The 25970-nt window shown below is 37.5% G+C and overlaps 1 protein-coding gene across 1 annotated transcript in view; it reads right to left on the reverse strand.

Annotated features, from left to right (window-relative positions):
- Positions 1 to 202: 202 nt before the first annotated feature.
- LOC101799248 (sodium channel protein type 5 subunit alpha) overlaps positions 203 to 25970 on the reverse strand; it is a 43486-nt gene continuing 17718 nt past the window's right edge. Inside the window, exons 11-28 of the mRNA XM_072033971.1 lie at positions 25237 to 25416; positions 24300 to 24701; positions 23624 to 23750; positions 21396 to 21634; positions 20861 to 21061; positions 19464 to 19817; positions 17213 to 17647; positions 16113 to 16259; positions 14821 to 14941; positions 12174 to 12328; positions 11387 to 11560; positions 11052 to 11159; positions 7735 to 8013; positions 7005 to 7058; positions 5088 to 5229; positions 4318 to 4418; positions 3646 to 3916; positions 203 to 2090 (exon numbers count right to left, since the gene is read on the reverse strand). Coding sequence (XP_071890072.1) covers positions 895 to 2090; positions 3646 to 3916; positions 4318 to 4418; positions 5088 to 5229; positions 7005 to 7058; positions 7735 to 8013; positions 11052 to 11159; positions 11387 to 11560; positions 12174 to 12328; positions 14821 to 14941; positions 16113 to 16259; positions 17213 to 17647; positions 19464 to 19817; positions 20861 to 21061; positions 21396 to 21634; positions 23624 to 23750; positions 24300 to 24701; positions 25237 to 25416 — 4686 coding nt within the window. The 3' untranslated portion in view covers positions 203 to 894. The remainder of the gene's footprint in view (positions 2091 to 3645; positions 3917 to 4317; positions 4419 to 5087; positions 5230 to 7004; positions 7059 to 7734; positions 8014 to 11051; positions 11160 to 11386; positions 11561 to 12173; positions 12329 to 14820; positions 14942 to 16112; positions 16260 to 17212; positions 17648 to 19463; positions 19818 to 20860; positions 21062 to 21395; positions 21635 to 23623; positions 23751 to 24299; positions 24702 to 25236; positions 25417 to 25970) is intronic.

Below are 25970 nucleotides of genomic sequence, written 5' to 3' on the forward strand. Positions count from 1 at the left end.
GTCACAAACACAATTTGTTAGGGAGTGACTGATAGGAAGACACACAGTATGGCTGCCTTTGCCTTGCTGCCAGAAGAAAATAAAATAAAATAAAATAAAATAAAACAAAACAAAACAAAACAAAACAAAACAAAACAAAATAAAATAAAATAAAATAAAATAAAATAAAATAAAATAAAATAAAATAAAAAGTCCTCCTGGATAAAATGTAAAAGAAGGTTTAACTCAGTTCAGTACAACTTCTGGAATATTAAGAATTGTATTTATTATTTCATTAAGCTGCAGTGACACAACTACAATAACATACATGTACATGCCATGACATTCTATAGACTGATCACATTGGAAGACATCCACTACACTGTAGCGTATCTGTGGATCATGCAGTGGCTGTGTTCATGGTATATCAGTGCCCAAACATTAAAAAAATCAACAGCTATTTACTTCTCAGATCTGTAATGAAAGTATCAAATAGGGGGGTAGATTAAGGATAAGTTTTAGCTCTTCTTCCTTGTGTAATTTACATGAACAATGATATTCTTTTCCTGTTCTCTGATAGATCTGTTGTTGCTCGACCATCTCTCTGACCTTTGGGACAGGTCCCTAAAAGACAGCAGGTGGGATGTCAGATGTGACATTATCTGCTGCTGCTGTGAACACACCACTGTGGGAGATGCTTTTCAAATCATTTTTTTTCTGCATATGTAAATACATTACAAAGCTGAAAATAGCAAAATCAAAGGCTACAACTTTGCTGCTAGCATACTTAACCATGGTTAATTTATCATGATCATCTTTGTCTGTTCAAGTTTAATGGGAAAGGCTGCCTCAGCTGATGTGTATTTACAATATCAGCTTCTGCGAATAGTTCTTCATAACGTTCTCGCTGATGACCTATTTAATGTCTGGGGATTGTTGCTGACCTGTGAGTTCATTCTCAACAATTAGATTGCCACTACTGGCTCTTGTGACACTGTCGTATGATGGAGGAAAGGACGTTGAGGAAGAAGTTTCAGATTTTTCAAGATTCCTGCCATAGTTTTCACTCATCATAGATGCAATAAGTCCTTCTTTTTCTGGAGCAGCATCTCCAAGAGTGTCACCACTGTAAGTTCTGTGATGGTACAGGTAAGAAGCATGCTTTATGGAGCGCTGGAGCAAATGACTCCTGTAGGCACGCTGGATGACAGTGGCAGAAGCTTCCTCTTGTCTGTGTCTGAGTGTAGTAGAGATTGGCTCATAGGATTTTTTAGATGGATTGACAGACATGAACTTCTCTTCCATTTGCACTTTTAGTGCATCCATCTCCCCAGAATCTCCTAACACTCTTTTGGTAAAAGCAAACAAGATATCCAAGCAGTGAATCCTGTCTCCACTGACCATAGGCAGGTCCATTGCTATGAGTTCAATTTTGTTTGGTTTTGGTACACGTAAAGGTTCAGCCAGAGCATCTGCAAAGTCTGAAAGTGCAGAGAAAGTTATGAACTGAGTTGCTTCAGGGTCAAACTTCTCCCAGATTTCATAAAAGATGTCAAAGTCATCTTCCCCTAAAGGCTCTGTACTTTCCTCAGTAGCAGCATTGAAGTTCTCCAAAATAACAGCTATATACATGTTTACAACAATGAGAAATGATATAATGATGTAACTCACAAAATAAATAATTCCTATGGCAGGTTTACCACATTCACCTACTTCACCTGTTACATTTGGATCACAAAATGGTGGCCCAGTGTTTAAAATAGGACTGAGAAGACCATCCCAGCCAGCTGACGTTGTGATTTGGAAAAGACAGAGCATGCTGTTAGCAAAAGTTTGGAAATTGAACATGTCATCAATGCCATCTTCCATCTTCACAAAAGCAAAGTTAGCCATGCCAAAAATAGCATAAATGAACATGACTAGAAAAAGCAAGAGGCCAATGTTAAATAGAGCAGGTAAGGACATCATTAAGGCGAAGAGCAGAGTTCGAATTCCTTTGGCAGCCCGTATGAGTCTCAGTATTCGTCCAATCCGAGCCAAGCGAATAACCCTGAAGAGTGTAGGTGGTAAGAAATGTTCAAGTGCTTCACCAATGCCAGAAAGCAGCAAAGCTAAAATAAAAGGGAATAATAACTGGTTAGAATATCACATTTTTGCTTAACTTGTTATAGGATGAAATGATAATATCTATGCAGTTGGAAAATATATGACGTGTGTGCTAACAGCGTAGCATAACAACCATTAATAGCAGTTAGAGCTGAAAAAAAAATAGCTATAGAAATCAAGCATTACGAGCTACATTCTTCAGCCACGAGAAGACAGCATCTGTTGCACTAAGGATGGCAGGCACTTTTCTATGTACAACTTTAAAATCCATATCTGTCAACGCTTGTTGATTGATGGTTTTCTTTTATACTGGTTGCATGAATTCTTCAGCAGGTGCAAGTTATGCGTTTATTTTCTGATTTCAATATCAAATACTGAAACTATAGAAAGGTGGGTGTCACTTCCTTTCGTTAGGTGACAAATAATAAAGTTACCATCCCTGGCGGTATTTAAGAGACTTTTGGATGTGGTGCTTAGGGGCATGGTTTTGTAGTGGACATGGTAGTGTTATGTGATGGTCAGATTTGATGATCCACGGGTGTTTTCCAACCAAAATGATTCTATGATTCTATAAAGCTAAACTAAGAAAACAAGATACACAATTCCATGGCTAACATTTAGAAAACATAGTCAAGATACTTATAAGCAAAACCAGAGAGGAGCATTGAAGAAGTGCTTACCACTGGCATGTAGTTCATTCAGGGACATATATGAACGTTATTTTGTCATTAGTTTTCATGAAACCTGACAGACCTAGAAGCTCTAGAAGCAGAGGCTGGCTACTCTAGGTTTAGATATTTTGGATACATTTTTCAGAATTTCCATTCCAGAAACTTCATTTTCAAAGGAAGAGCTATATTCTTACTGCCACAAAAACATAACTCATGATAATGAAATTAAATATTTTTCTTCCCCGAAATGCCTTCTGCTATTTTGGCAGTACTGATCCTTGGAATAGTTAAATTGGAAAAAGACAACTTTACACTATTCCTCTATTGCAATCCCTTCTAATTAAAGCTATTACATTTGGGTTGTTCTCCCTATCCCATTACACTGTTTGAGCCCTTAATTTCAGTCATCTATGCTTCAGTTTCTGGAAACTGAATTCCAGAGTCCATAATCTAACTCCAATCTTCATATTTCCATTCTCCGTTAAAACACAGGTTGCAAAAATCATAATTTTTTAACTGACCAAAGATTATGTAGTCGGCACTAAAGCTAACAATGGAAATCATTGTGTAATAGAGTCCTAGTATGCTAATTCTGTTTCTCATACTGAGAAACAACCTAAAGAACCATCATGAAAGATTTTATATAACAGAGCCTTCATTAAAAAAAAAAAATCCAAGAAAATAGTAGGAATTAAAAATATATAATTTCATGTTATTTGAATGTAATTATGGTGTTTTTTTATGACCATGCAGTTCTTTTCACTCAACACGTTACAGTATTCTGATTTTCATTTCAACATCTGTTTGCAGCTTATACATTTTAAGTATTTTTTTCTGAAAAGAGTCATGATTGATTTAGTAAAGAATTTGCCTATCCAGTTTTACTCACCAAGAAGTGACATGATCACAACAACTATGTCAAATATGTTCCAGGCATTTGAGAAATAGTACTGCCTGAGAGCCACCAATTTCACCACGCACTCTGCAGTAAAGATAGTGACGAAGAGTATATTGATTTTGTTAAGAATGTTAGTCTTCATTGCACTTTGCTCATAAGTTTCCACCATCATAGTGATCATATTAAGGCAGATGAGAATCATGATGACGACATCAAAGGCTTGACGTGTTACAATGTCAAAAAGGAACCCTTGGTATCTATTCTAGAGGAAAACAAAAACACCTGGCATCAGTTATGAAAATAAGGAGTACTCATCTGTACATGATTTCTAAATAACACCAATTTTTATATTGCTAAGTCTCTTAATTATGATAGAGAAATTTAAGAAAGGATGAAAACTCCTTCCCATCCTGAAGTTTAATCAGTTCCAAACTGAATATAAAACTCAATGATATTTATGCAGATAACTTAATAATTATTTAACTTCTTATATATTTCAGTACAACATTTTTGTACAGAATTTGTTTTAAAGTACTGTCTGAATATCAATGTAAAAACTGTGTATATAATTTATATTCAATATATATGCAATATATGCATGTTTAACTGAATTAAATTAATTTCACAATGAATTGTCCTTTTGGGGAATTCAGACATTCTTACCAGTGGTCTTGGAATAGGTTTTTGAGGTTTCTTGGATCCCAACTTTTTCATTGCATTGTAATATTTTTTCTGTTCTTCTGTCATAAAGATATCTTCCCCACCTAAGTATATAAAGAAATGTCACTGTTACTTAGTGAGAAAGCAGCACTATTGTAGTTATGATGTCCATATTACTGAAAACTAACATTTCTTTTTCACATATTGCTGGTACTATTTCTCTTCATGATTTGTAACTGGATCCAAAAACAAAACAAAACAAAACAAAACAAACAAACAAACAAAAAAAACCACAGAACAACAGAACAGAGTGGCATAAACCTTACATTCACAGATCAGAAGTTCTGGGATGAAGCCTAAGTAGCTCAGAAAGCATGAAAAGAAAGTTACTGAAAACCTGCATGGTAACAACTGTTTCCCTGGATTCCCACACCCTGTTCTTATTGAACATCCAAAATACTTATTAGAGCAGCTGTCCCAGACTACTTTCTTAGAAAAACGTCTGAGTGCCAAGACAAGGAGCAGCATTTTACGTGGCTGAAGAGCAGATGTCATTGCCTTTGAAACGTTGGAATGAGCTGGGTGTGCAGGCTCTAGGGGAAAAGAAAAGAAGAAGAACCTCACCCTGCATGCTACTTCTGCTAAGTTCATGACTAATGCTCTAGTAAATGCAACCAAAAGTTTTAGGTATTATGTAGAGTTATTATGACCTTGTTCTCTAAAAGCAGAATTGTTGGAGACATAGTAGGTGCCCGGGAGTACAACCAATATACTTATCTTTTTCTTTTGTTGGTTGAAATTATCAATAATAACACCAACAAAGAGATTCAGGGTAAAGAAAGATCCAAAGATGATGAAGTTCACAAAGTAGAGATACATAAATAAACTGTGCTCCATTTTTGGCTGTTCATTTTTCTGCAGGAATGAAAAGCAACAAGAAACATGACCAGTAACAACATAGGCCTAATTCAGAATAATCTTCATTCTGCAATCCTCACACAAATTGTTTCCAGGAGAAACTAACATTTACTGTTTTAATGCTAGTTCTAACAAAATTAATATAGTTTAAAACTATCAATACTGTGTACTGTGAGATATTGTATATATATGATACTGTTGGAAAGGGAATGAATAATGGAAGGAAGTAACACTCATACTGTGACTATTAGATGCTGCAACATTCTAAGACTTTATAGAAAATAATGGGATATTTTTGCTCATGTTGACTGCTATCTTTTTTGAAACTAAACACAATCCTTATAAAATGATATGCCAAGAGCAATGCTTGAGAGAAAATTAACAAGAAAACATGGCTTTAAATAATGGTACCACGAAGTGTTAACACTATAAGAGTTTGTTAATTTGATTTCTTTCACAATGTTTGTTTATGTAGTTTCCAGCTAGATCATTGCAGACAAGGATAATTTAATTCTCTCTGATATTTAATATATTTGCATTTAAAAACTTTTAGAACAAATCATACTCTTTGATTAATGATGAATAAGGTTAGTTTTGTTTTACATTTCTTTTCGCAAAAAAGCTATTTTTTTTTCCTTTTCAAACATGACTTACAATCTTACCATTTGCACTTGATTAAGGCCCCACTAAAGTCAACAGAAACAGTTCCTGATTTGGACATGTTTGACATTATTTTTGCAAACTTTTCAGAAGTATTAGTTCAACTTCTTCCAATAAGAACAGGAGCTGTAAAAGGCTTAGTACTTGAAAAATCAGGCAAATCATTTAGAATTCTAGGCTCTTGGCATTAAAAATATTGGTCTAGGTGTGGTTTTTATTTCCTAGCAAAACAAACAAACAAACAAAACCCCCTTTTATGGCTATTATGGATAAAAATAAAGCCAAAACAGGGAAAACAGTTTTTCTGATCAAAACACACATACAAATATTATATATGGTTACTTCTAAAATTATTTGATTCCTATACATTCATGATCAAATTGAGATAGCCTCCTGATTTCAAATTCTTTGCCTCCAATGACTTACCACCTTGCTCTGTACAACATTGAATGATATTTCTGACAAGACAGTAAATGTTATTGGCAACCTAAAAAGTAGACCAAATGGTACTAGTGGTGATGCCTGACAATGTATATCAGATGATTGCTTATCCACAGCAGCATGATTCTTGATGAAATTTGGTTTTATATTTTAAACCATGTCACTGTAGAATATTCAAGTTTACTCCAAGCTCGACTTTCATGATGGGTGATGTGAAAGTTAGGTGCCTCCATGTGAGTGGAGACTTTGAAGTCCCCTGATGGCTCACATCCAGTTATCAGCAGGGTCAGTGCAGTCTAAAGAAGTGCTCAGCTGACCAGTACAGAGAGCCAGTGAGCTGAAATGCTCCCTAGATCTCTCTGAGCACACTGACTGGATCTCCATTAAGCTCGGGGGGAACTTGGAGGTGAACTCACATGGACACCTTACATTATAGATAACTATATAGGCTGTATGAAGCTGGAGTTGAATCCCTCTTCCCATTATAACAAATTAGCATTAAGCTACTGTGAGTCATTCACAGATAAAATGTTTACATCAGTTGATGAAAGGAATTACTGGAAAGCTTTAGCACAGACAAACAGCAGGCATCAAAGTGTAAAATCATAATGGTGTTGCAGAAACACATAGAGGTACTTAACAGAAAATTAAGTTTGTAAGTGGCAACTGACCTCTCGTGAATCTACTGCCGCATACATGATGTCCATCCAACCTTTAAATGTTGCCTAGAATGAGAGATAATAGCAAATGTGTTGAACTTTTAGGGTAAAAGTCTTCATTGCATTTTCAATATCCAAATGACACCAACTGAGGAAAGAGACTCTGCTGTTGTCATAAACACATAACACCAAACTGACTTCAGGGGAACTCACTACTGCTATATGTGACATCCTCAACCCATACAGGATTAGAAAGCTTGTCATGATGGGACAGACCATGCTGTTTTATGATCCTGTCAGGGCAAACCTTCACTACCATAGTTTACTAAAGGCCTTACAACCCTCATGGCTGAGCACATCTGTACTGAGGCAGATTAGGTCAGTATTCACTCCAGACTTCCTTCTGTAGTTGACTCCAGCTCTCAGGCTCACAGACCTGGTTTATTTTCCAAGGTTAAACTGGAGGCTGGAGCTGTACTCATCCATCTCATGCTTACTTTATCACATAGAAAAGCACCTTTACACTTAGAAAAGGTGGGGTCCAGTTTGTCCATATATAACAATACCTCCCCTTTTCCATTTGCATGTGCTAACAGCACTGGTTTTTGAGCAGCCAGCTATGAGGAAAGAGCAGGCTGTGTTAGATCTCTGCTTTCCATCAACCACCAAGATGAGTTAGGAGTTGGCAGGAGCTTGAGTTCATCTGACATGGCATTGGCAAGTGAAGGTAAGCAGCACTTACCACCTGAAGAAGAGCCAGGTAGCCAGAGCCAACATTATCGAAGTTGACTTTAACATTGACCCAGAATATTTTTCCTGTGTTATTATACGTGGTGCAGTCTGTAAAGTCATTGATTGAAGCATTCAATACTGAATTTTCTTCTGTCATATTGACACATTTCCCAAACTTCCCAGCAAAAAGGTTCACCCCCATGATGCTAAAGATGAGCCAGAAGATGAGGCAGACAAGCAGAACGTTCATGATGGAAGGGATGGCTCCTATGAGGGCATTGACCACCACCTTGGAGGAAATGGCAGAGCAAGAATACACATAGTTAAACAAAGATGTTGTGAAAAAACGAGCAGCCAATCAGTCATCTCAGCAAACAGAAATCTAACATTTTCCATGTAAATATTGGTCACAGCTGACATCACAGCTGACATGGGTACCTTGAACAAAGACTCATAGCTGCGTAGTATCTCTTAGGCCTCAATGGAAGAGTTTAAATGATTTAGTTTGCTGTGAGCCACCACCACATATGTGAGTCCATACTCTTTTGGTGACTTTTCCTTGGTTTTGGTGTGTTTTGTTTTGTTTTTAACTTTTATAATATAAGATTTATAAATGATTCCCCAATAAGCACTAATGCAAAGGACTGTATTTTTAAGACTGTGGAAGGTAGTTTGTTTAAAAGGAGCAGTAAAACTCTCCATTAGCATTTTGTTAGGTCTTGTTAGTGGGTTACCACTGTATTTGGGGTCTGTAACCATGAGCTAAGGACCCAACTTATGGTAGGTGCTGTAGAATCACAGAAGATGTCCATGTAAGTTTTAAATTCATACCAAGACATAACAAATTGCTTCATAAAACAGGGCAGTGTAAGTAAACAATGACCATGCATCTGAGTTGCACAAGCAGTGAACTTAGTCAGGTAACAAAGAACTTGAAGAAACAGAAACATGAAAAAGCACTCTGAAGCTTTTTGGAAATTGTGTCACAAGCATTCTGCATAGCATGACAGAAAGTATAATGATACCTGGTTCAAAATTTACTTCAGACATGGAAATTTTGGTGCTACGTTGCACCAAAATGCATCAGTTTCTTGACAATATTGCAATTTGTTAGCTTTCAATTTCACTTCCAAAAGATGTCCAAAGGCAATCTATATCTCACAGAATCACAGAATTTCTAGGTTGGAAGAGACCTCAAGATCATCGAGTCCAACCTCTAACCTAACACTAACAGTCCCCACTAAACCATATCCCTAAGCTCTACATCTAAACGTCTTTTGAAAACTTCCAGGGATGGTGACTCCACCACCTCCCTGGGCAGCCCATTCCAGTGCCTAACAACCCTTTCAGTAAAGAAGTTCTTCCTAACATCTAACCTAAAACTCCCCTGGCGTAACTTTAGCCCATTCCCCCTCGTCCTGTCACCAGGCACATGGGAGAACAGGCCAACCCCCACCTCGCTACAGCCTCCTTTAATGTACTTATACAGAGCAATAAGGTCACCCCTGAGCCTCCTCTTCTCTAGGCTGAACAAGCCCAGCTCCTTCAGCCGCTCCTCATAGGACTTGCTCTCCAGGCCCCTCACCAGCTTCGTCGCCCTTCTTTGGACCCGCTCAAGCACCTCGATGTCCTTCTTGTAGCAAGGGGCCCAAAACTGAACACAGTACTCGAGGTGCGGCCTCACCAGAGCCGAGTACAGGGGGACGATCACCTCCCTAGCCCTGCTGGTCACAGTGTTTCTGATACAAGCCAGGATGCCGTTGGCCTTCTTGGCCACCTGAGCACACTGCTGGCTCATATTCAGCCGACTGTCCACCATCACTCCCAGGTCCTTCTCTGCCTGGCAGCTCTCCAACCATTCCTCTCCCAGCCTGTAGTTCTGCTTGGGGTTATTGCGCCCCAGGTGCAGGACCCGGCACTTGGCCTTGTTGAACTTCATACAGTTGACCTCAGCCCATCGGTGCAGCCTATCCAGATCCTCCTGCAGAGCCTTCCTACCCTCGAGCAGATCGACACACGCACCTAGCTTGGTGTCATCTGCAAACTTACTGAGGGTGCACTCAGTGCCGTCATCCAGATCATTGATGAAGATGTTAAAGAGGACCGGCCCCAGCACTGAGCCCTGGGGGACGCCACTAGTGACTGGCCTCCAACTGGACTTGGCTCCATTTACCACGACTCTTTGGGCCCGGCTATCCAGCCAGTTTCTAACCCAACGAAGCATGCGCCAGTCCAAGCCAAGAGCAGCCAGTTTCTTGAGGAGAATGCTGTGGGAGACGGTGTCAAAAGCCTTGCTGAAGTCAAGGTAGACCACATCCACAGCCTTTCCCTCGTCCACCCAGCGCGTCACTTTGTCGTAGAAGGAGATCAGGTTCGTCAAGCAGGACCTGCCTTCCATAAACCCATGCTGGCTGGGCCTGATCGCCTGCTTGCCCTTCAAGTGCCGCATGATGACTCCCAAGAGGATCTGCTCCATGAGCTTCCCTGGTACTGAGGTCAAACTGACCGGCCTGTAGTTCCCCGGGTCTGCCCTCCGGCCCTTCTTGTAGATCTCAGCTGTGTTGAGGCTGCATTCCCATGTAAATGTATGATAGTGATACCACAAGCACATACATCACTGGTGGTCACAGACCAGAGTATATTGCATAGACCAGACTCCTGCCCAAACACAGCAGTGGTTATCACTGCTATTTCACATTACGGTGTGCAGAACTTTTGCATATGACTGAGGGAGACTTCTCTGTATTTGTGCAAGCGTACATTTCTAATCAAAGTCACATCCAACAGCTTCACATTGTTCCAGCTGCTCCTTTGATGGAAGAAGACAGCAAATATTCTAAAGACAAACACTCCCACTTTTTGTAAGAATAATTATATTTGGAACAATGATTTGAGCAGAGTATGTTTTAACAGTCTAAATCTTTTGTAAATCAGTCCAATAAAAACTTGCAGAATGGAAAAGATCCTTTCCTCTAAATTAGTTTTCCATGAGCATTTAAGAATGAAAACTGTGCTCACAGTTCTTATTCTCTTTTATTTTGGGTTATCTCAGGAAGACAGGAAGATGGGAATGACTGAGCAGCAAAGAAACAAAGTTCTGCCTAGCCTCATTTTAGTTTCAGCAACATTTGGGATCAATCACTTGAACAAAACCTGTAAGGAGCAGCCAAGTATAGAGGAGCACAGAAAAGGTGCCCTTTAAAAACTCATTTTTATAAATCCTAAACTTAACTTGGCGCAGAAATATGAACTTCATAAATGCACAGTGTTATGATTCCATTACATGCTTATTAGTGCTGTCAGGCATTAATTTGTATTCAGTCTTACCCTCATCCCCTCAAATCTTGACAATGCTCTTAAGGGTCTCAGAGCTCGGAGAGTCCTAAGAGATTTTACAGCATCAAGTGAGCTACCTAAGAGATTTATTAAAGAGACCTGAAAGGAGAGATAAAATAAAGTATTAGCAACCTTTGGTGTCTGCTTTTTTTATTTCTTTTTTAAAGAAAAGAAAAAAAAATCAGTGCCCAGAGTGCAATATCGTGAAGCCATCATTACTGGAGGTGAAAGCATCTTTCTTAATTTCACATCCAGAAAAGAATCCGTGATTCTGCTGCTAAGTCCTGCATCAGGACCTGCGTAGAAATGGTGAAGGCAGAACTCACATCTACTATAAAGAAGTCAAGCCAGCACCAGGCATTGGTGAAATACTTCTTGAAGCCATAAGCCACCCATTTCAGGAGCATCTCCAGAACAAAGATGAAAGTGAACATTTTGTCAAGAAATGACAACATATCTTTTATGTGTTTTCTCTTATATATATGGATGTCTTCAAATGCCTGAAATCAAAACATACAAATAAATTTTAAAAGTCAGAGACAGGCTTTAGAAAATGAAAGTCTACAATCAATAAGACCCCTCCATCATTCAATATTAAATCTTTTACTCAGGAGTATGTCAGTTTATAAGCTGTTAATTCTTCCTGTCCCTTCTCTCTCTTTTCTCTCTATATTGAACACCTCTGTGGACACATACAGAACAGGCACACTGGGATCGTAGGAAGAAAGTATATTTTTAAGAATTAATTTCAAGAGCTTTATGCTTTCAGGAGAACTAAAGTACTAAATGTCATTTACTTATTTTAATGATATATAAAAAACTTTGTATTTCACAACTGTGAAAGTCAGAAAAATCCAGTATGCAACCAGAATGGGAACAGCTTCTGAGAGCTGCGTATTTTTAGCATTGCTCTCTCTCTGATTTGTAATAGTATGAATAATAAATTTGCAATTACTACAATAGCAAATAAATGACTGCTCTGAGAAACCCCTTCCTTTCTCTCCTGATGAGTTCAAAGATATACCCCATGTTTTCTGCTCAAAGCAACTTGTCTGGACGTAATTAAAGCTAAAAATGCTCCTAAAGAAATACATGAAATTGTGCTACACGAACCAAGGATCCACTGCTCAGAAGAATCATGAATATGATAAACGATTCAAACCAGGAATGTTCAACAATTTGGTAGCAGGTTTTTCTCAGATTCCACCACGTTTGTCCTCCAAAGTTTAGGGCACTACCCTTATAACAACGAAAGTATCGACCACAACCTGAAAGTGAGAGACAGCAATGAATGTACATAGCGAAAATGAATGCGGATGACAGGCTGCTCAGAAAGCGTCTGGAGCAAGGGAAAGTCCAGGGTCAATGTAAATACCCCACCTTAGGCTGCTTTTCACATTTTGCCATGAGAAAAAAGTAAGGACAGATAACTTTGTTTTCCTCTTAACTGCTATTTATTCCTGGTATACCTGAACAAAAAAGCTAAGAGACAAAGAAGATGCACAGTTACCTTTAGTACTGTGGCATCATATCATCTTTCAAATACTGTTCATTCATTTGAATATATGGAGTAACACAGTTTTTATCATATAACCTGTAAAAATGTATCATATTCTAGCTGGCATATAGGCTCTATAAAAAAGAAATATTTATTTTCAAGCTCACCAGACTACTTGTGTGGTTATTAATACTTCTTGCAGAAAGAAAAGTGTTAAACGCTGGGTTTGGATGCTTATTCATTTTGCCAAGGATAGTGTCACTTTGGCTAAAATTTTCCTTGCTGTGTGCTCTAGAATAATTAATTTTTTCATTATTATGAAATATTTTAGAGAGCTTCTGTCATTTCCAAGCATGAAAATCATGTACATCTGTATCTCATATTTGTATCTCATACAGATATATTATATAATAATATATAACTCATATATACAATAGTATATAAATTGCGCAAAAAAAAATGATGATACTTCCTTTAATAATCTGTTACTCCAGTGATGTGGATCTGAGATTTGAGATTAGGCAGGGAATGGCACTTGCTCTAGATAGAGACCTTTCTGTGTATAAATTTGTGTTAGGTACAGATTTGCTACACCTTCAGTGGCAGTCTTAACAGTTTTGCCACAGCAAGCACACACCAGCCTGGGACTACAGAAACAAGCAAAATGACAACAAGATGTTTCACAGTTCTTCTTTGGAGCAGGGAAAGAAAAATATTTATTTCTTTTGTTCGAACAGTTGCATTGACAAACAATGCCATTTATAAAGTAGTTTTGAAAAAAAAAAAAAAAAAACAACTGAATATCAGAAATCTGACATTAATTTTATTAAAAACAATATGCAAACTGCAATGCATATACAGTGAATCTTTCAGAATTTATGGTGTGTAGTGATGTATAGCATATAATAATAATAACATATTTTAACTACTCAGGGAGTACTTAGCATTCAGGTGCAAAAACCTCTCTAACTTCAAATAGTTTCAATGTGCTTCACTGTTATTGATTTAATCCCAAAATTGTGCATTAGAAGTTTCATTGACCCAAAAAGGTCACAGGAAAAGAAAAAAAAAAAAAAAAAAGGCCAGCTCCGCAGAACAGGTCAATGAGGGGATGGGAGTAATTACAGTCAGATTTGATTTATCTGTATTCTCATCAGATAAAATATCCAGGAAATCGTGCTTGAGTGGGAAGGTGGTGAAAAGAGGAAGGCTCTGTCTTTGGGAGCAGGGAAGAAAGCAAGCCCAGAGTGCTGTAGGCGCTGCTGCTAGACTGCACATATGCAAGGCTGGAAAAGTCCCTCCTGATTGTTTTGTGATATCAGGAAGCTTGAAAGGATGGAAAACAATTAAATCAAGGAGAATTTAGATGAATGTATGGAAATGGTGGTCAGACAGGCTGATTGGGCAAGCAAAGAGCAAAGTAGAAAGTTGGAGCACTGGCAACAAATGAGCCCACAGCTGACTTTTTAAAGTGTTTTTTTGTTTGTTTGTTTTGTTTTTTGTTTGTTTGTTTGTTTTTGTTTTTTTTTTAAGTTTATTCTCTCCCATCTAATACTGAGAAGACAGTGATTAACCCTGGCTGTCAGTAGTGATAGCTATTGAGAGAAATCTTGAGAGTTTTATCTTTTCTTCTTATGAAAACCACATGCTGTTGCTTCATCTTCGTATGGGAAGATTTCACAAAATGAGTGAACGCAACCTGCAAGGACAGCTTATAAAGATAGATGTTGTACAAAGACTTGATAAGGAATTCCCATGTTATTGTCCTATAGAAACTGACCTTCAACATAACAGATTCTCTCTGCTTGTTGCACTCTTTATTTTTAGTTATTTTTCATGAATCACTATTCAAGGAAGAAACATCTATCCAGTTGCAAGGCATTAACATATCTGTGTGTCAAATGCCTTATTCCAGTGCCAATTGTCAGCTGAGATCTTATCCCCTAAAGTGACTTTGATTCTGTCCAGTAGGGTAGAATTTACCTTGCCTTACTATAATTATCTCCTCTTTTGGGGTCTGGTCTTTGCCACTGCCCAGGTTCCAGTTAGAAGCATTCCCCTTGGTTTTTATGAAGAGGGGGGGGGGGGTATTTTTCAGGTGCCACAATCTCTCCATCCACTAGAGAGAACAATGATTAAGCCATTAGTTGACAACTAAAATTAAATGAAATTAATCTCACCCTATCAGCTCAGCGTTGCTAGAGAAACAGGTTTATTTTTGATATTTCTCACTTTCCAGCCATGTAACCAGGAGAACCTTACCTTCTGGAAAACACTTTTCTGGAGTCTTCATGTCTTCAGCAAACTCTGGAATCTGCCTCAAAAGATCTTCAGGATTTGTTAGATCCACTGTACTGCCTTCAGAGGAGCTGGCACTGTCAATCTACCAAGCAAAATAAGATCAGCTGTTGATTCTTCCTACATTCAGTTTCAAATGAATAAATTCATCCATGAGCAAATAAGATTTTAAATCAAAACTTGAGTACATGTTAATATTTCAAGTAGGGTTAGTAACAGAATGGACTTTGTGACTTTAAAAGTATATGAGCTTTGAAGTAACAATAGGTGCATTTGACCAGGAGCCAAAGTCATATACTTACAGTAACTACCTGCATGAACCAGCTGTAACTGTTTAATAAACTCATAAATTAAAGAGATTTTAACTTGCTTACAAGTGCACATAGATCTCAAAGAGGGATAAGCTTTAGCTGGGTAAAACCCAGAAAAATAGGAAAATGCATTAAACAGGAGAAACAGATAAATATAACCTTCTGTCAGAAACTGAACACCCATGAGAGTACTAATGAATTAAAAATTGGAATCACATAGCATATTCTTCAGTTCCAAAGCTTTTCTCTGTCCCCTCACACAATATAAAATGAACGATGAGTCATCCGTTTGGTACCAATGAATTACTCTGTGTTGTTTTTTTTTTTTTTATTATTATTTTTTGTTTGTCTATTGCTGGAGCAGACAGTATTTTTTTGAATGTTTACTTTATTCAAAACTCATCTTAATTTATTTATGAATAATTACTGACTTCAATTTCATAATGAACAACTCATTTCAAGCATTACATTTCTTGAAATTGAGATATTTAGGACAAAGACCGACTTGCTGGAATTTCCTACTTGGAAATATCTCTGTCCTTTTATGACACTCACACATACACTTTTCTTTTATTTCCCCTCTACCCTCCACCTTTTTTTTTTCTTTTTTCTTTTTTTTTTCTGATTTCAAGAAATGGGAAGTCACAGAAAATTTTATAAATTATTTATTTGAATCTAATTATTTTCTAGTTTTTCCATTTCTAAAATCTTTATCTTTCCTATACATACATTTTTCTTAAAATCAATATGTAGAAACCCAGCATGGGTTCATTTTCATTCACAGAATTCTGGCTCCATCATTAACCAGCCAGACTGGCTACTGCAAGCTCAGTGCCACTGCCGCCACTGAAATCCACTCCAGCAAATCTTTGAGCAGAAACGTAGCCAAGCCTGACCAGTATTGGAAAGTCAATGTCATATAAAATCTCTCTCTATATATATTACCTCTTTTTGCTCTGGTGATGATGGTTCAGCCTTCCTATCTTTTCCTAGGTAAAGCACACTGAATTCTTCAGAGGAAAGCCCTGACCCCTTGCTCCAGCTTCCTGAATTTTTCCCTCTTTCTCCCCTTTGCCTCAGATGATTTTCTTCCTGAAAATAATCTGTAGGTTAGCGAGGTTTTCTTTTTGAGGAGCAGGTAAATTGGAAGGGAGAAAAAGATAAGATGTACACTTCATTTAAAGAGGATTTCTCTGGTCAAAAGTCATAAGATGTGATCTTTTTGAGTCTGTGATTTTACCTAAGGATAGAGATGGGGAATTTTTTTCCTCATGGCCATGCAGCAAACTAAGTAATTAATAATTCAGTGAAGTAGTCAAAAGCTGCACCCAGAGACCATGGAAGTGACTGCATAGGGATTGAGATGGAAACTTCAGGTGGGAAACATTAACACAAGAAAGGGGATATTTTATGGTTAAATCAGAACTGAAAAATAAAATCAGAAAAACAAACAAACAAACAGGATAGTATATGCTATCATGGAAGCAACATGAACTCAATGGAGATAGCCCATACTTAATACTTCTACCTTGCTCTAATAATTCCTATATGCTATAGACAGCAAGGATGAAAAATAAAGAATGGCATAGGGCTGTAAGTCTGAATATTACGAATCCATGATAGCATCCTCTGGGTATTTTTGCTTTGTCATCCAGAAGATAGCAAAATAATTTGCATTATTTATTTCATGTTTAACATAAAAAATTCCAAGGACACAAAGGATTACCACAATTTCCCATGGACAACCCACGAATTCTGTAATTATCCATGCATAACACAGCATGTCAACCAGGAATTCCTGCAGTGAAGCCAGAAGTTTATGGTCTTTCTTTTAGGACCATGATTATTTATTTTAAAAGGCTCCAAGTGATCAAGTTACCCTCATTCAAAACATTCTTATTTGTTTCTAACTCAAAGTTTGTTAACTCTTTGGAAATGGATCAATGTATGCCACCCTGTTCTGCTAGAGACAGTCTTCCACCATACGTGCATCCTTCAATATATATGCACCTTAGTATGCCAAAATAAACAAAGAATTGTATTACCTGCTTACTGTGTTCTGTGTCTGTAAATGTGCTCAGTTTATCATCATCTTCAAAACCATCACTTGTATTCTCTGCCTCAGCAATAGGGACACAAACAAATACATTGGGATTGGTAATAAAATCTTCAAGCCCTGCACAGTATTCCCAATTTTTTTCACCCCATTCGTTGTTGTAATTCTCTTTACAATTTTTTCTTTCTTTTCCCAGACCAAGTGGGTTCTGGGCTGTCAATTTGTTTTTCTTTCTGTGTGCTTTCTTTAGATGCCTGAGCTTTCCACAACAGGTGTCCCACGTAACACTTTTCACCAAGTGAAATCCCTTGTTAATCCGAGCAAAGGCAATTCGAAGATTGTTCATCTCTCCATCGTCTTCTGCTGTCTGGAGACAGTCAGTACTGAAGGAATTCAGCAGCAGTGCAATGAAAAGGTTGAGGACCTGAAAGTCATTGAAATAATGATAAAATAAAAAGCCTGGAGAATAGCATAAAGAAGTCTAAATTGTAATGTTGAAGAAGATAGATGCTATCAAAGCTCAGTCTTACTGAGCAAACTGAAAGAAAGCAAAAATGAAATGGCTATGACTGATCACTTTACAATTGATTAAGTAAATTTCACAAAGCTTAATATTCTCATGTCCCTCTTCCCCCACCCCCAAAAGTTGTTTAAAATGGCACCTAATTATTTGGCCAAAACAACTTTTCAAAGGTTATAGTAGTAAAAAGACTACAGTCATGGCCAGTCAGCTTAATAACAATTCCCTTTTCAAACTAGAATTAAATCAGGTCTCTGTGGACACTTTTCTAAAATTAAATGTAAACTCAGATTTGGGCACAGCTATTCTGTTAAATGTTGCAAAAATCAGAATTGAGAGTAAATCAAAGTGAGATTTTCAGATTTTCTCCCTGTTTTTGAGAACATTTTAAAAGAAATAAATTCAAACACCTTTTTTTTTTTTTAAGGAATGAGAGAATAAAACAGGTGTTTGTTTTTGTTGTTGTTGTTAGCTTATTTGGTTAGTTGATTAGAATTTTTTTTTTTGTTGTTGTTGTTTTGTTTTTTTTTTTTTCCTCCCAGAATTTGCCTTCTGATGCCATTTGGGATGAGATTTATGCTGCTCAATTTTTGTCATATCAGAAGTGTGCAAATAGCACCACCCTGAGTCATCCAGGAACCTCCACAGTCAGCAGAGAATATTAGACCTCCAGAGACCAATTCACTCCATCTGTCTTAGTTATTCAACTTAGGTTATAATAAATTTCACTCTTGGATATCTCACTGTTATCTTTCATAAAAAGAAAACATAAACAAGGAGCATAGGCCACTTAATTTTTTGACAGTTAACATTATGTTATATGAATATCACTCACAGCATTTCATTACCAAAATGAATCATCAAGGCATAAAACAGGCAGGACTTTAAACCTGGGGATTTGGGATTCAGCTACAGAACAGATATTTCCTATAAAGCACTACCTGAAGTTAATTCTTTTCAGCAGTTTCTTAAATTAAGTGAAGATAGGTATATTAATAATAGGAAGAATGACATGAGAAACAAAACTAAAAAATATTTTTATGATTTGGGCAGTAAGAAGGGACTGAAGGAGACTGGAAAGGAATCTTTCCCCCTAACCCCCAGCATGGGTGTATGAGGCTGTGCATAGCATGGATCAAGAGCATGGATCCACAGCAGGATCTTCATGGAAGTGATTGGCATAAGCTGTAGCTCTTGCATGTAAATAGACATTCAGAGGATTCATTTATACAGATGATTAAAGAAAATCCTGATTTTATTGATAGCAATGTAGATTCTGTTACTTGCTGATAAAGAATTCAATACACTTGCAAATCCGAGAAAAATTAAAAACAAACTAAAACAAAAAAATAAAACACAGAGAAACACAACGCAACAACAACAGCAAAGACATTTTAATTTACAGAGAGACGTAAGCATTTAGCTCTGTTAATTCATGCAGGTAAGCCATAATACTTGCTGATTATTTACATCCAAATCCCAAGAAGAGAAGTTGTTTCCTGTTTCAAGTTGCACATGGAAAGGTCAAATGATATTATGTGCAAAAAATACTAAATATGAAAATACGGATAGCAACTCAATGCCAAAAGGTAGAAGAGGCTTTGAGAGACTGTAGCAGACACAGGTAAATCTTCTACATGTGTTTGGGGGACTAGTTTTTGTCAGTAAAATTGACTCCACCATTGATGGGATAAAGAGAATAAAATATTGGAAAACTCACCACTAAATTTCCTATCACCATGACCAGCAGAAAGACAAGAAGGCACAGTGGTTTTTCGGCTACCACCATGCAGTCCCACATGGTTTCAATCCATTCTCCACATAGAATTCGGAAAATGACGAGGAACGAATGGAAAAAGTCCATCATGTGCCAGCGCGGTTTGCCACTTTTGTTTATTTTAAATTTGTTTTCTCTATAGTTTGACCCAAAAAGCTGCACTCCTACTATAGCAAAAATAAAAACTATGATTGCCAGGACAAGGGTCAGGTTACTCAGTGCGCCCAGAGAGTTGCCAATGATTTTAATAAGAGTGTTTAAAGTTGGCCAGGACTTTGCCAGTTTGAAGACCCTCAGCTGTGTAAAAACATAAAGAGTTGTGTTAGACATCAGCAAAGATATCCCACCTTTGCACTGTTCAGGCCTGCAAAACTATTCTATAAGTGTTCTGAGCTCCTCCATTAATATAATGTTTATGGCACTGTGACACTAACACTAAAAACAAACAAAAAAAAAGCATTTATAGATTTTTATTCTTTAGTCTGGGTAACATTACAGAGATAAACTGGATTACCCAGTACTTTAAAGAACTGGGTATTCCAATTCCCTAATAAGGCCTTGGCCCACACAGGCAGTTTCTTACTTGAAACAGATTATGTAATCTCCCTGATGAAGATTATGGTATCCAATTTACATGAAACAAAAATGACCAAAGCTAAGAGACCAGTTCCCGTCTTACAAGAAAACGCATCTTTCTTTCTGTAACACAACACCAATCAGTCCAGACTTTCCTCAGGGCAGTGGTCACAGCACCAAGCCTGCTGGAGTTCAAGAAGCATTTGGACAATACTCTCAGATTTTTCTATAATCTCTGATTTTTTGGGCGGTCTTTTGGGGACCCAGGAATTGGACTTAATGATCCTTGTGGGTCCCTTCCAGATTGGGATATTCTATGATCTATGAATAATCTCTGCTGCAGTTGTGATGGAATGAATTAAAGTAATTGACATGATAAGCTCTCCCTATTTTTCTTCATAGTATATGATGTGAATACCTTACCTAAAAATAGACACGAACTGATCATATTTTTTTTTCTAAATTTGTACTCTGACACTTTTTCCTAAGACTACTTATGCTAATGTTTCATTTTCAGCTCCTGTTTTGTAACATCTCTACTCTGAAATATTTTTTTCTCTGAATACTTCTTACTATATTGAAAGGAAATATAAATGTCATTAAACTTGAACTCTAATATCACAAGTTTGACAATATGTTTCTTATTGCCACTGCTGAGAAAATAAAATAAATAATTTCGTGTATTCTAACTGCAGACAACATAAGTATTCTTTATTGTATTCACAACATAGTGCTTTATACAATGGAGTAAATGTAAGGCTTACCAATCTGAAGGATCGTAAAACTGACAGGGTTCCTCCTTTTCTTCTCTCTTTCTTGCCTCTGTGTTTGGGTAAACTCAATTCAATTAAACTCAATGTGACAATTATGCTGTCAAAAATATTCCAGGGCTGCTGAAAATAATAATAGGGATCTAGAGCAATGATTTTTAAGATCATTTCTGCAGTGAAGATTCCTGTAAAGACCTGTGATCAAGAAACAGTAGTATCAGCCTAAAAGTTGCCATGAATTTATCTTGTCTTTAGACTATGTGTCCACGAATATAGTGAACTTTCATGGACAGGCCAACAAAACCTATTTTTATGAACTTTTAATGCACTTTTTATTAAAATGAGGGGAATGTTTTCTGCTCTTTCAGGAGTGTGTTAGAAGGGCATCAATAAAATATTGGAATCGACTATATCAGAAATTTAGAGTTCCCTAATTTTTCATTTTTACAGCTACTTTTTGTGTCTCAAGTGAAAACACTCATCAGTCAATCCTTGGTAGAAAAGGTCAGAGAGTTGAAAATTTGCTTACCAAGTTGCCTACATTAAGCATTGATTTAAAATTTTCTGACATATTATTGTGTTCCAGTGCCATGAACAAAGTGTTCATCACAATGCAAAGAGTGATGGTGAGATCAATAAAAGGATCCTTTATGAAAGCAGCTACTTTTTTCTTGATTCTCAACCAAAGTGGACAACAGTCCCAAATTAGATACTTTAAAGCAAAATCTTTCAGGCATGGTGGGCATCTCCGTTGGGATTCTTCAAGTTCTAAAAACAAAAGAAAACCCCATTGTAGTTAAATAATCATTGCTGAGGAAGGTGGTGAAATACTAACTCTAAAGAGTCAAAAGTCCAGAGAAGAAAAAAGAACCTGAAAACCCATACAGAGCCCCAAAGCTTTCCTGCACTTTCTACCACTCATATAAAACCTACACCAAATAAACACAAAGATAAAATTCAAAGAAAATCAGATTCAAAATTAATTGATGTGAAGTTACTTTAAAAGCTGTTGGATCAGGCTTTAGGCACTGACTTGTGCTAGGATCATCTGACCCAAAGCAGATGTTTAGGATGTAGTGGCCACACCTCAGTCTCTCATCCTTGAAGCTCTTGATACGCAATATAGCAGCTAAGGCCCTTTTCACCTGATCCTTATGTAGACATCTAGGACACTGGCTGTATCACACATGACATCTCTGTCTCCATCGACTCTTAACATAGTTTAGAACAGCAGTGGTGGATGTTCAGATAAGGCAAACCCAAACCACTGTGTCCAAAATTTCACCTTAGGCCACTTCTGTGGGAAAGTTCATGCGTATCATTTTCCAGCTGATGCAAGCAGCGATACATCTCAATTTTCTATAAACAAAACATGGAATAGAAGCTGTTCTGGTAGTGTCCTTTAAAAGTTTTTGGTCAAATATAAACCTCATGGCATTTCTTCCTTCAACATGAATATTAATGTGTGCTCAAAACCACTTTTATCCCTGTCGAAGTTCTGTGCAAATTCATTGACAAGCTGGACCTCACTGATCATTCCCTTTCTGTTTGTATTTAGGTTTAAGTAATTAGTTTCTGTGGATGCCAAAATTTTTCAAAGGTCTTATGAGCTGGATCTGATTTGTAACCTTTTCTTCTTTGTACATGTCCTTACTTCCCCCCCCAGTTCAGTCGCCATTTCTTCTTCTCTGCACTCAAGTCTCCAGTTCCACCCCACATTACTTATTCTAGTGTGATCACTCTGACTCAAACCCCTTCCAGATCTAACTTTTGTTTTCCATTCCTCCTGACCAAATGGCTTCTTTACCTTGTGCAGATCTGGCAGAACAGGTGTTCTGATCCTAGCAAAGACAACCTCTGCTCGCTGTTCTGATGCCTATTCTCACGTTAATCCACAGTCACTTCAAGCTATGGGGAAAAGTCTGGTTTCATCTGAGGTCACAGCTGAATGTCTGCAGCACAGCCCAAATTATTGATGAATTAAACTTGAAAACAAGGCTGCATAGGATACGTTTCAACTGAGACTATCCCAAGAGTAATTTAAAGAAATTTAAGAAAAGGGACCCCCCTGCCATAATGCTACTCCCTCCCCCTCCCCCCCCCCCGCCAAATTCTACACTTGTTTTCCCAAGAATTGGTGATAGAGATACAACATAAAAATACATATTTCTTCCTCATCCTGGTCCAGAAAACAACTGAACAATTTGGACTCTGTTTGTTTGTTTGTTTTGTTTTTTCCCCACAGAAAGTACAACAATGAAACTATCAGGTAGCATAATAACAGTAGATGATACAACCCTTATTAACCTCAAAAAAAATCACATGGAAAGGTATGTTAAGTACTCAAACCCCAGGAAATGCCACAACTAATTTTGCTTGTGTAATCCTAACATTGGATTCTGCACGTGTATGTCTCTACCAGTGATACAACAGCAGTCACAGGGTTAGGAAAGAGAAGTCAGTGTCCCAGCTCTGCTCCTCACCCTCTAGAGAAATTCCTTCCACCCACCATCACTCCAAGACCCTCTCTCTGTCTGTCCTAAGAAATGAGATCTTATGATAGGCAAAGGATGTGTTCCAGTACATAAAAACTGTGTGATACTGCTTAAAAAAAAAATAAATAAAAAATCCAAATTAATGATGAAATTCCTACACAGCTACAAATCTATGTTAATGTTTAAGAAATGTATTGACATTTTGGTCTTTTTCCCTAGCATTACCTTATGATTGAAATAAGCATAACAAGGAGCCACTTACCCTCCAAGACACTGGTAATTATGCTGACTGCACTTGCTGCCCTTTGTCTCTGAAATGCCTCATTAAAGTACTCCACTGACAGATGAGGATGCAAATGCATCATGCTGCTCTCATCATTTACAGCTGGCTGCTTAAAGAAGTAAACACGATTAAGGAGATACCACAGGAATAAAATGAAGTAGGATGCAATGATGGGTAACTATGAAAGTTAATAGGAATGATGACAAGCAGCCAGATAAATGCACCTTTCTACAAGATGTAATAGGTGTTCAGAAAGAAGGTCCTACACTTCAGTAATAATGCTACAGTATATGGATCCCCCAAGCAATGTAATAGCAACAAGGCAAACACAAGTCTTGGAAATAGGCGTAGGAGGGCAAACAGGCCCAGAATATATTCCAGGGACTAATGGAAAAGGAAAGAGATGAGGGGTGAAGTGGTAGAAAAGCATCTCTACCCACTTGGTGGGGAAACTTAGAGGCAAAGCTTCTGTATGAAGATAGAGTGTGTAGGAAAAGGAGAAAGGTACTGCTCAAAACGATCACCCTGGATGGAGCATGGAATAAAAAAACTCTCTCAGTTCTAACGCCAGCACTAGAAGCCTACCTAAAAATCCTACCACTGACAGAGAAACCATAATATGAAGTACATACTTAAAACAACAACTTTTACTTACCAGATCACCCTTCCCTGGGTCTTCCATTACCGGTGGAAGTGGAACTCCTTCAGTAGATGCTGGATCTAGACCGTGCACCTTGCCATTCCCTCCTCCCATCACTGAAATCATGCCATTGCAGTCATCCATGTTGGTCCACTTGCCTCCCTGCCCACTGCTGGGGGTAGCGGGGTGGGAGCCATGGCTCGCTTGGCTCTGCAAGCTGCAGCGTCTTCCCACCTGTGGCACCGACAGTGACCTCCCCTGGATTTCATTCTCCCCTGCACTGCGGGTCTCCTCGTCACCGAAATCTGCTTTGGAGTCAATTTCTAAGGATGGTATTTGGAAATTGAATACACTCCCGTGGCTCAGCCTGCGTTTCACCTGATTTGCGTTGGGGCCGTACACCAAGCCAAGGAGAGCCTGAGAGCCCAAAGAGAGAAGTAAAGAGAGAATGGCATAATATTGTAGAGAAGGTTTGGGGAAGCGATAAAAGTTTAGAGTTTCATAACATTTTTTATCAACCATAGCAAGTACAAAACTCTTATTTAATTTAGATTATTCAGGAAGGATTTTGTTTAGGTTTTAAAAGGCAGATAATAAAATCCTGCCAGCTGTAGTAGCTATTTTTGTAAGCTTTATATTCATATTCTAAGTAAGATTTTTTTAACAGAGAAAGATGGCACTAGAGTTAAATTTTGATCGTTGTTCACATTTTCTATTTTTTGAAGCTATAGAAAATGTATTTTAACATTTATTGTAATTTCCTTTTATCCTTTGCTTATAGTATTTCCTTTTCAAACTGATATGATACTTCTATATCCCGTAAGGTTGTTTATTTTAAAGGTTAAAGGGTGATCAGCATTTGTAATAGGATTTGGTTTGTACTTTCAAGCAGTTTATTTTAGTATTAAAATTAGAAAAGCTGTAAGGATCCCAGATTCAGACAATAGATTACCAACTTTCGTTGACTGTCTGTGCGTTGTAACTTGGGAAATTGTTGTTCTTCATAATCTTCTACCCCCAAGGACTTATTTCTCTTTTTCCTATTGCTTCTTTCTTTGATTTCTTTGGTAGACAAAGGAGAGGCTTCGAAGGAGCTAATTGACAGGATATCAATCCCTTTAGCAGCCAATGACTAAAATTAAAACAAAAACATAGATGGCATTTATGCTAGATACGTAGAATACATGCAGCAAGAAAACACTTCTGTGCTCCATAATATCTCATTTTAACAATCTGTATTTCACAAAAGTCAGTAAAAACCTTCCAATACGTGATAACAGTAAAAGAAAGAGAGAATTTCTGCACCATATGGAGCACTGAACAATTTACTATTTTCAGTATGTTACATGATCACATGTATTGGGCTTGCCAGGGGCAAAATAATCATATTATGGCTCCTATTCCTCCATATGGCAGAATTGCTTACAATAAAAATACTCAGTTTTAAAATAAAGCTATACAATATATCTTTTTTCCCCAAACAAATGCTCAAGCAGTATTAAAATTCAGTCTTGTCTTTGTGTATCCTTAGGACTGTATTCACACTGTGGTTGGCTTGCCTTTCCATACTGAATTTAGGGCAATGTTTTCAAAATGCAGCAATATTTTATTCCAGAAGCTCCTAAACTATTCAAGTTACAAATGATTTTTTTCACTCAACTACAATAGGCTTTGTTTCAGACATTA

This window comes from Anas platyrhynchos, chromosome 2 (assembly GCF_047663525.1).
Source record: "Anas platyrhynchos isolate ZD024472 breed Pekin duck chromosome 2, IASCAAS_PekinDuck_T2T, whole genome shotgun sequence".
Taxonomy (NCBI): Eukaryota; Metazoa; Chordata; class Aves; order Anseriformes; family Anatidae; genus Anas; species Anas platyrhynchos.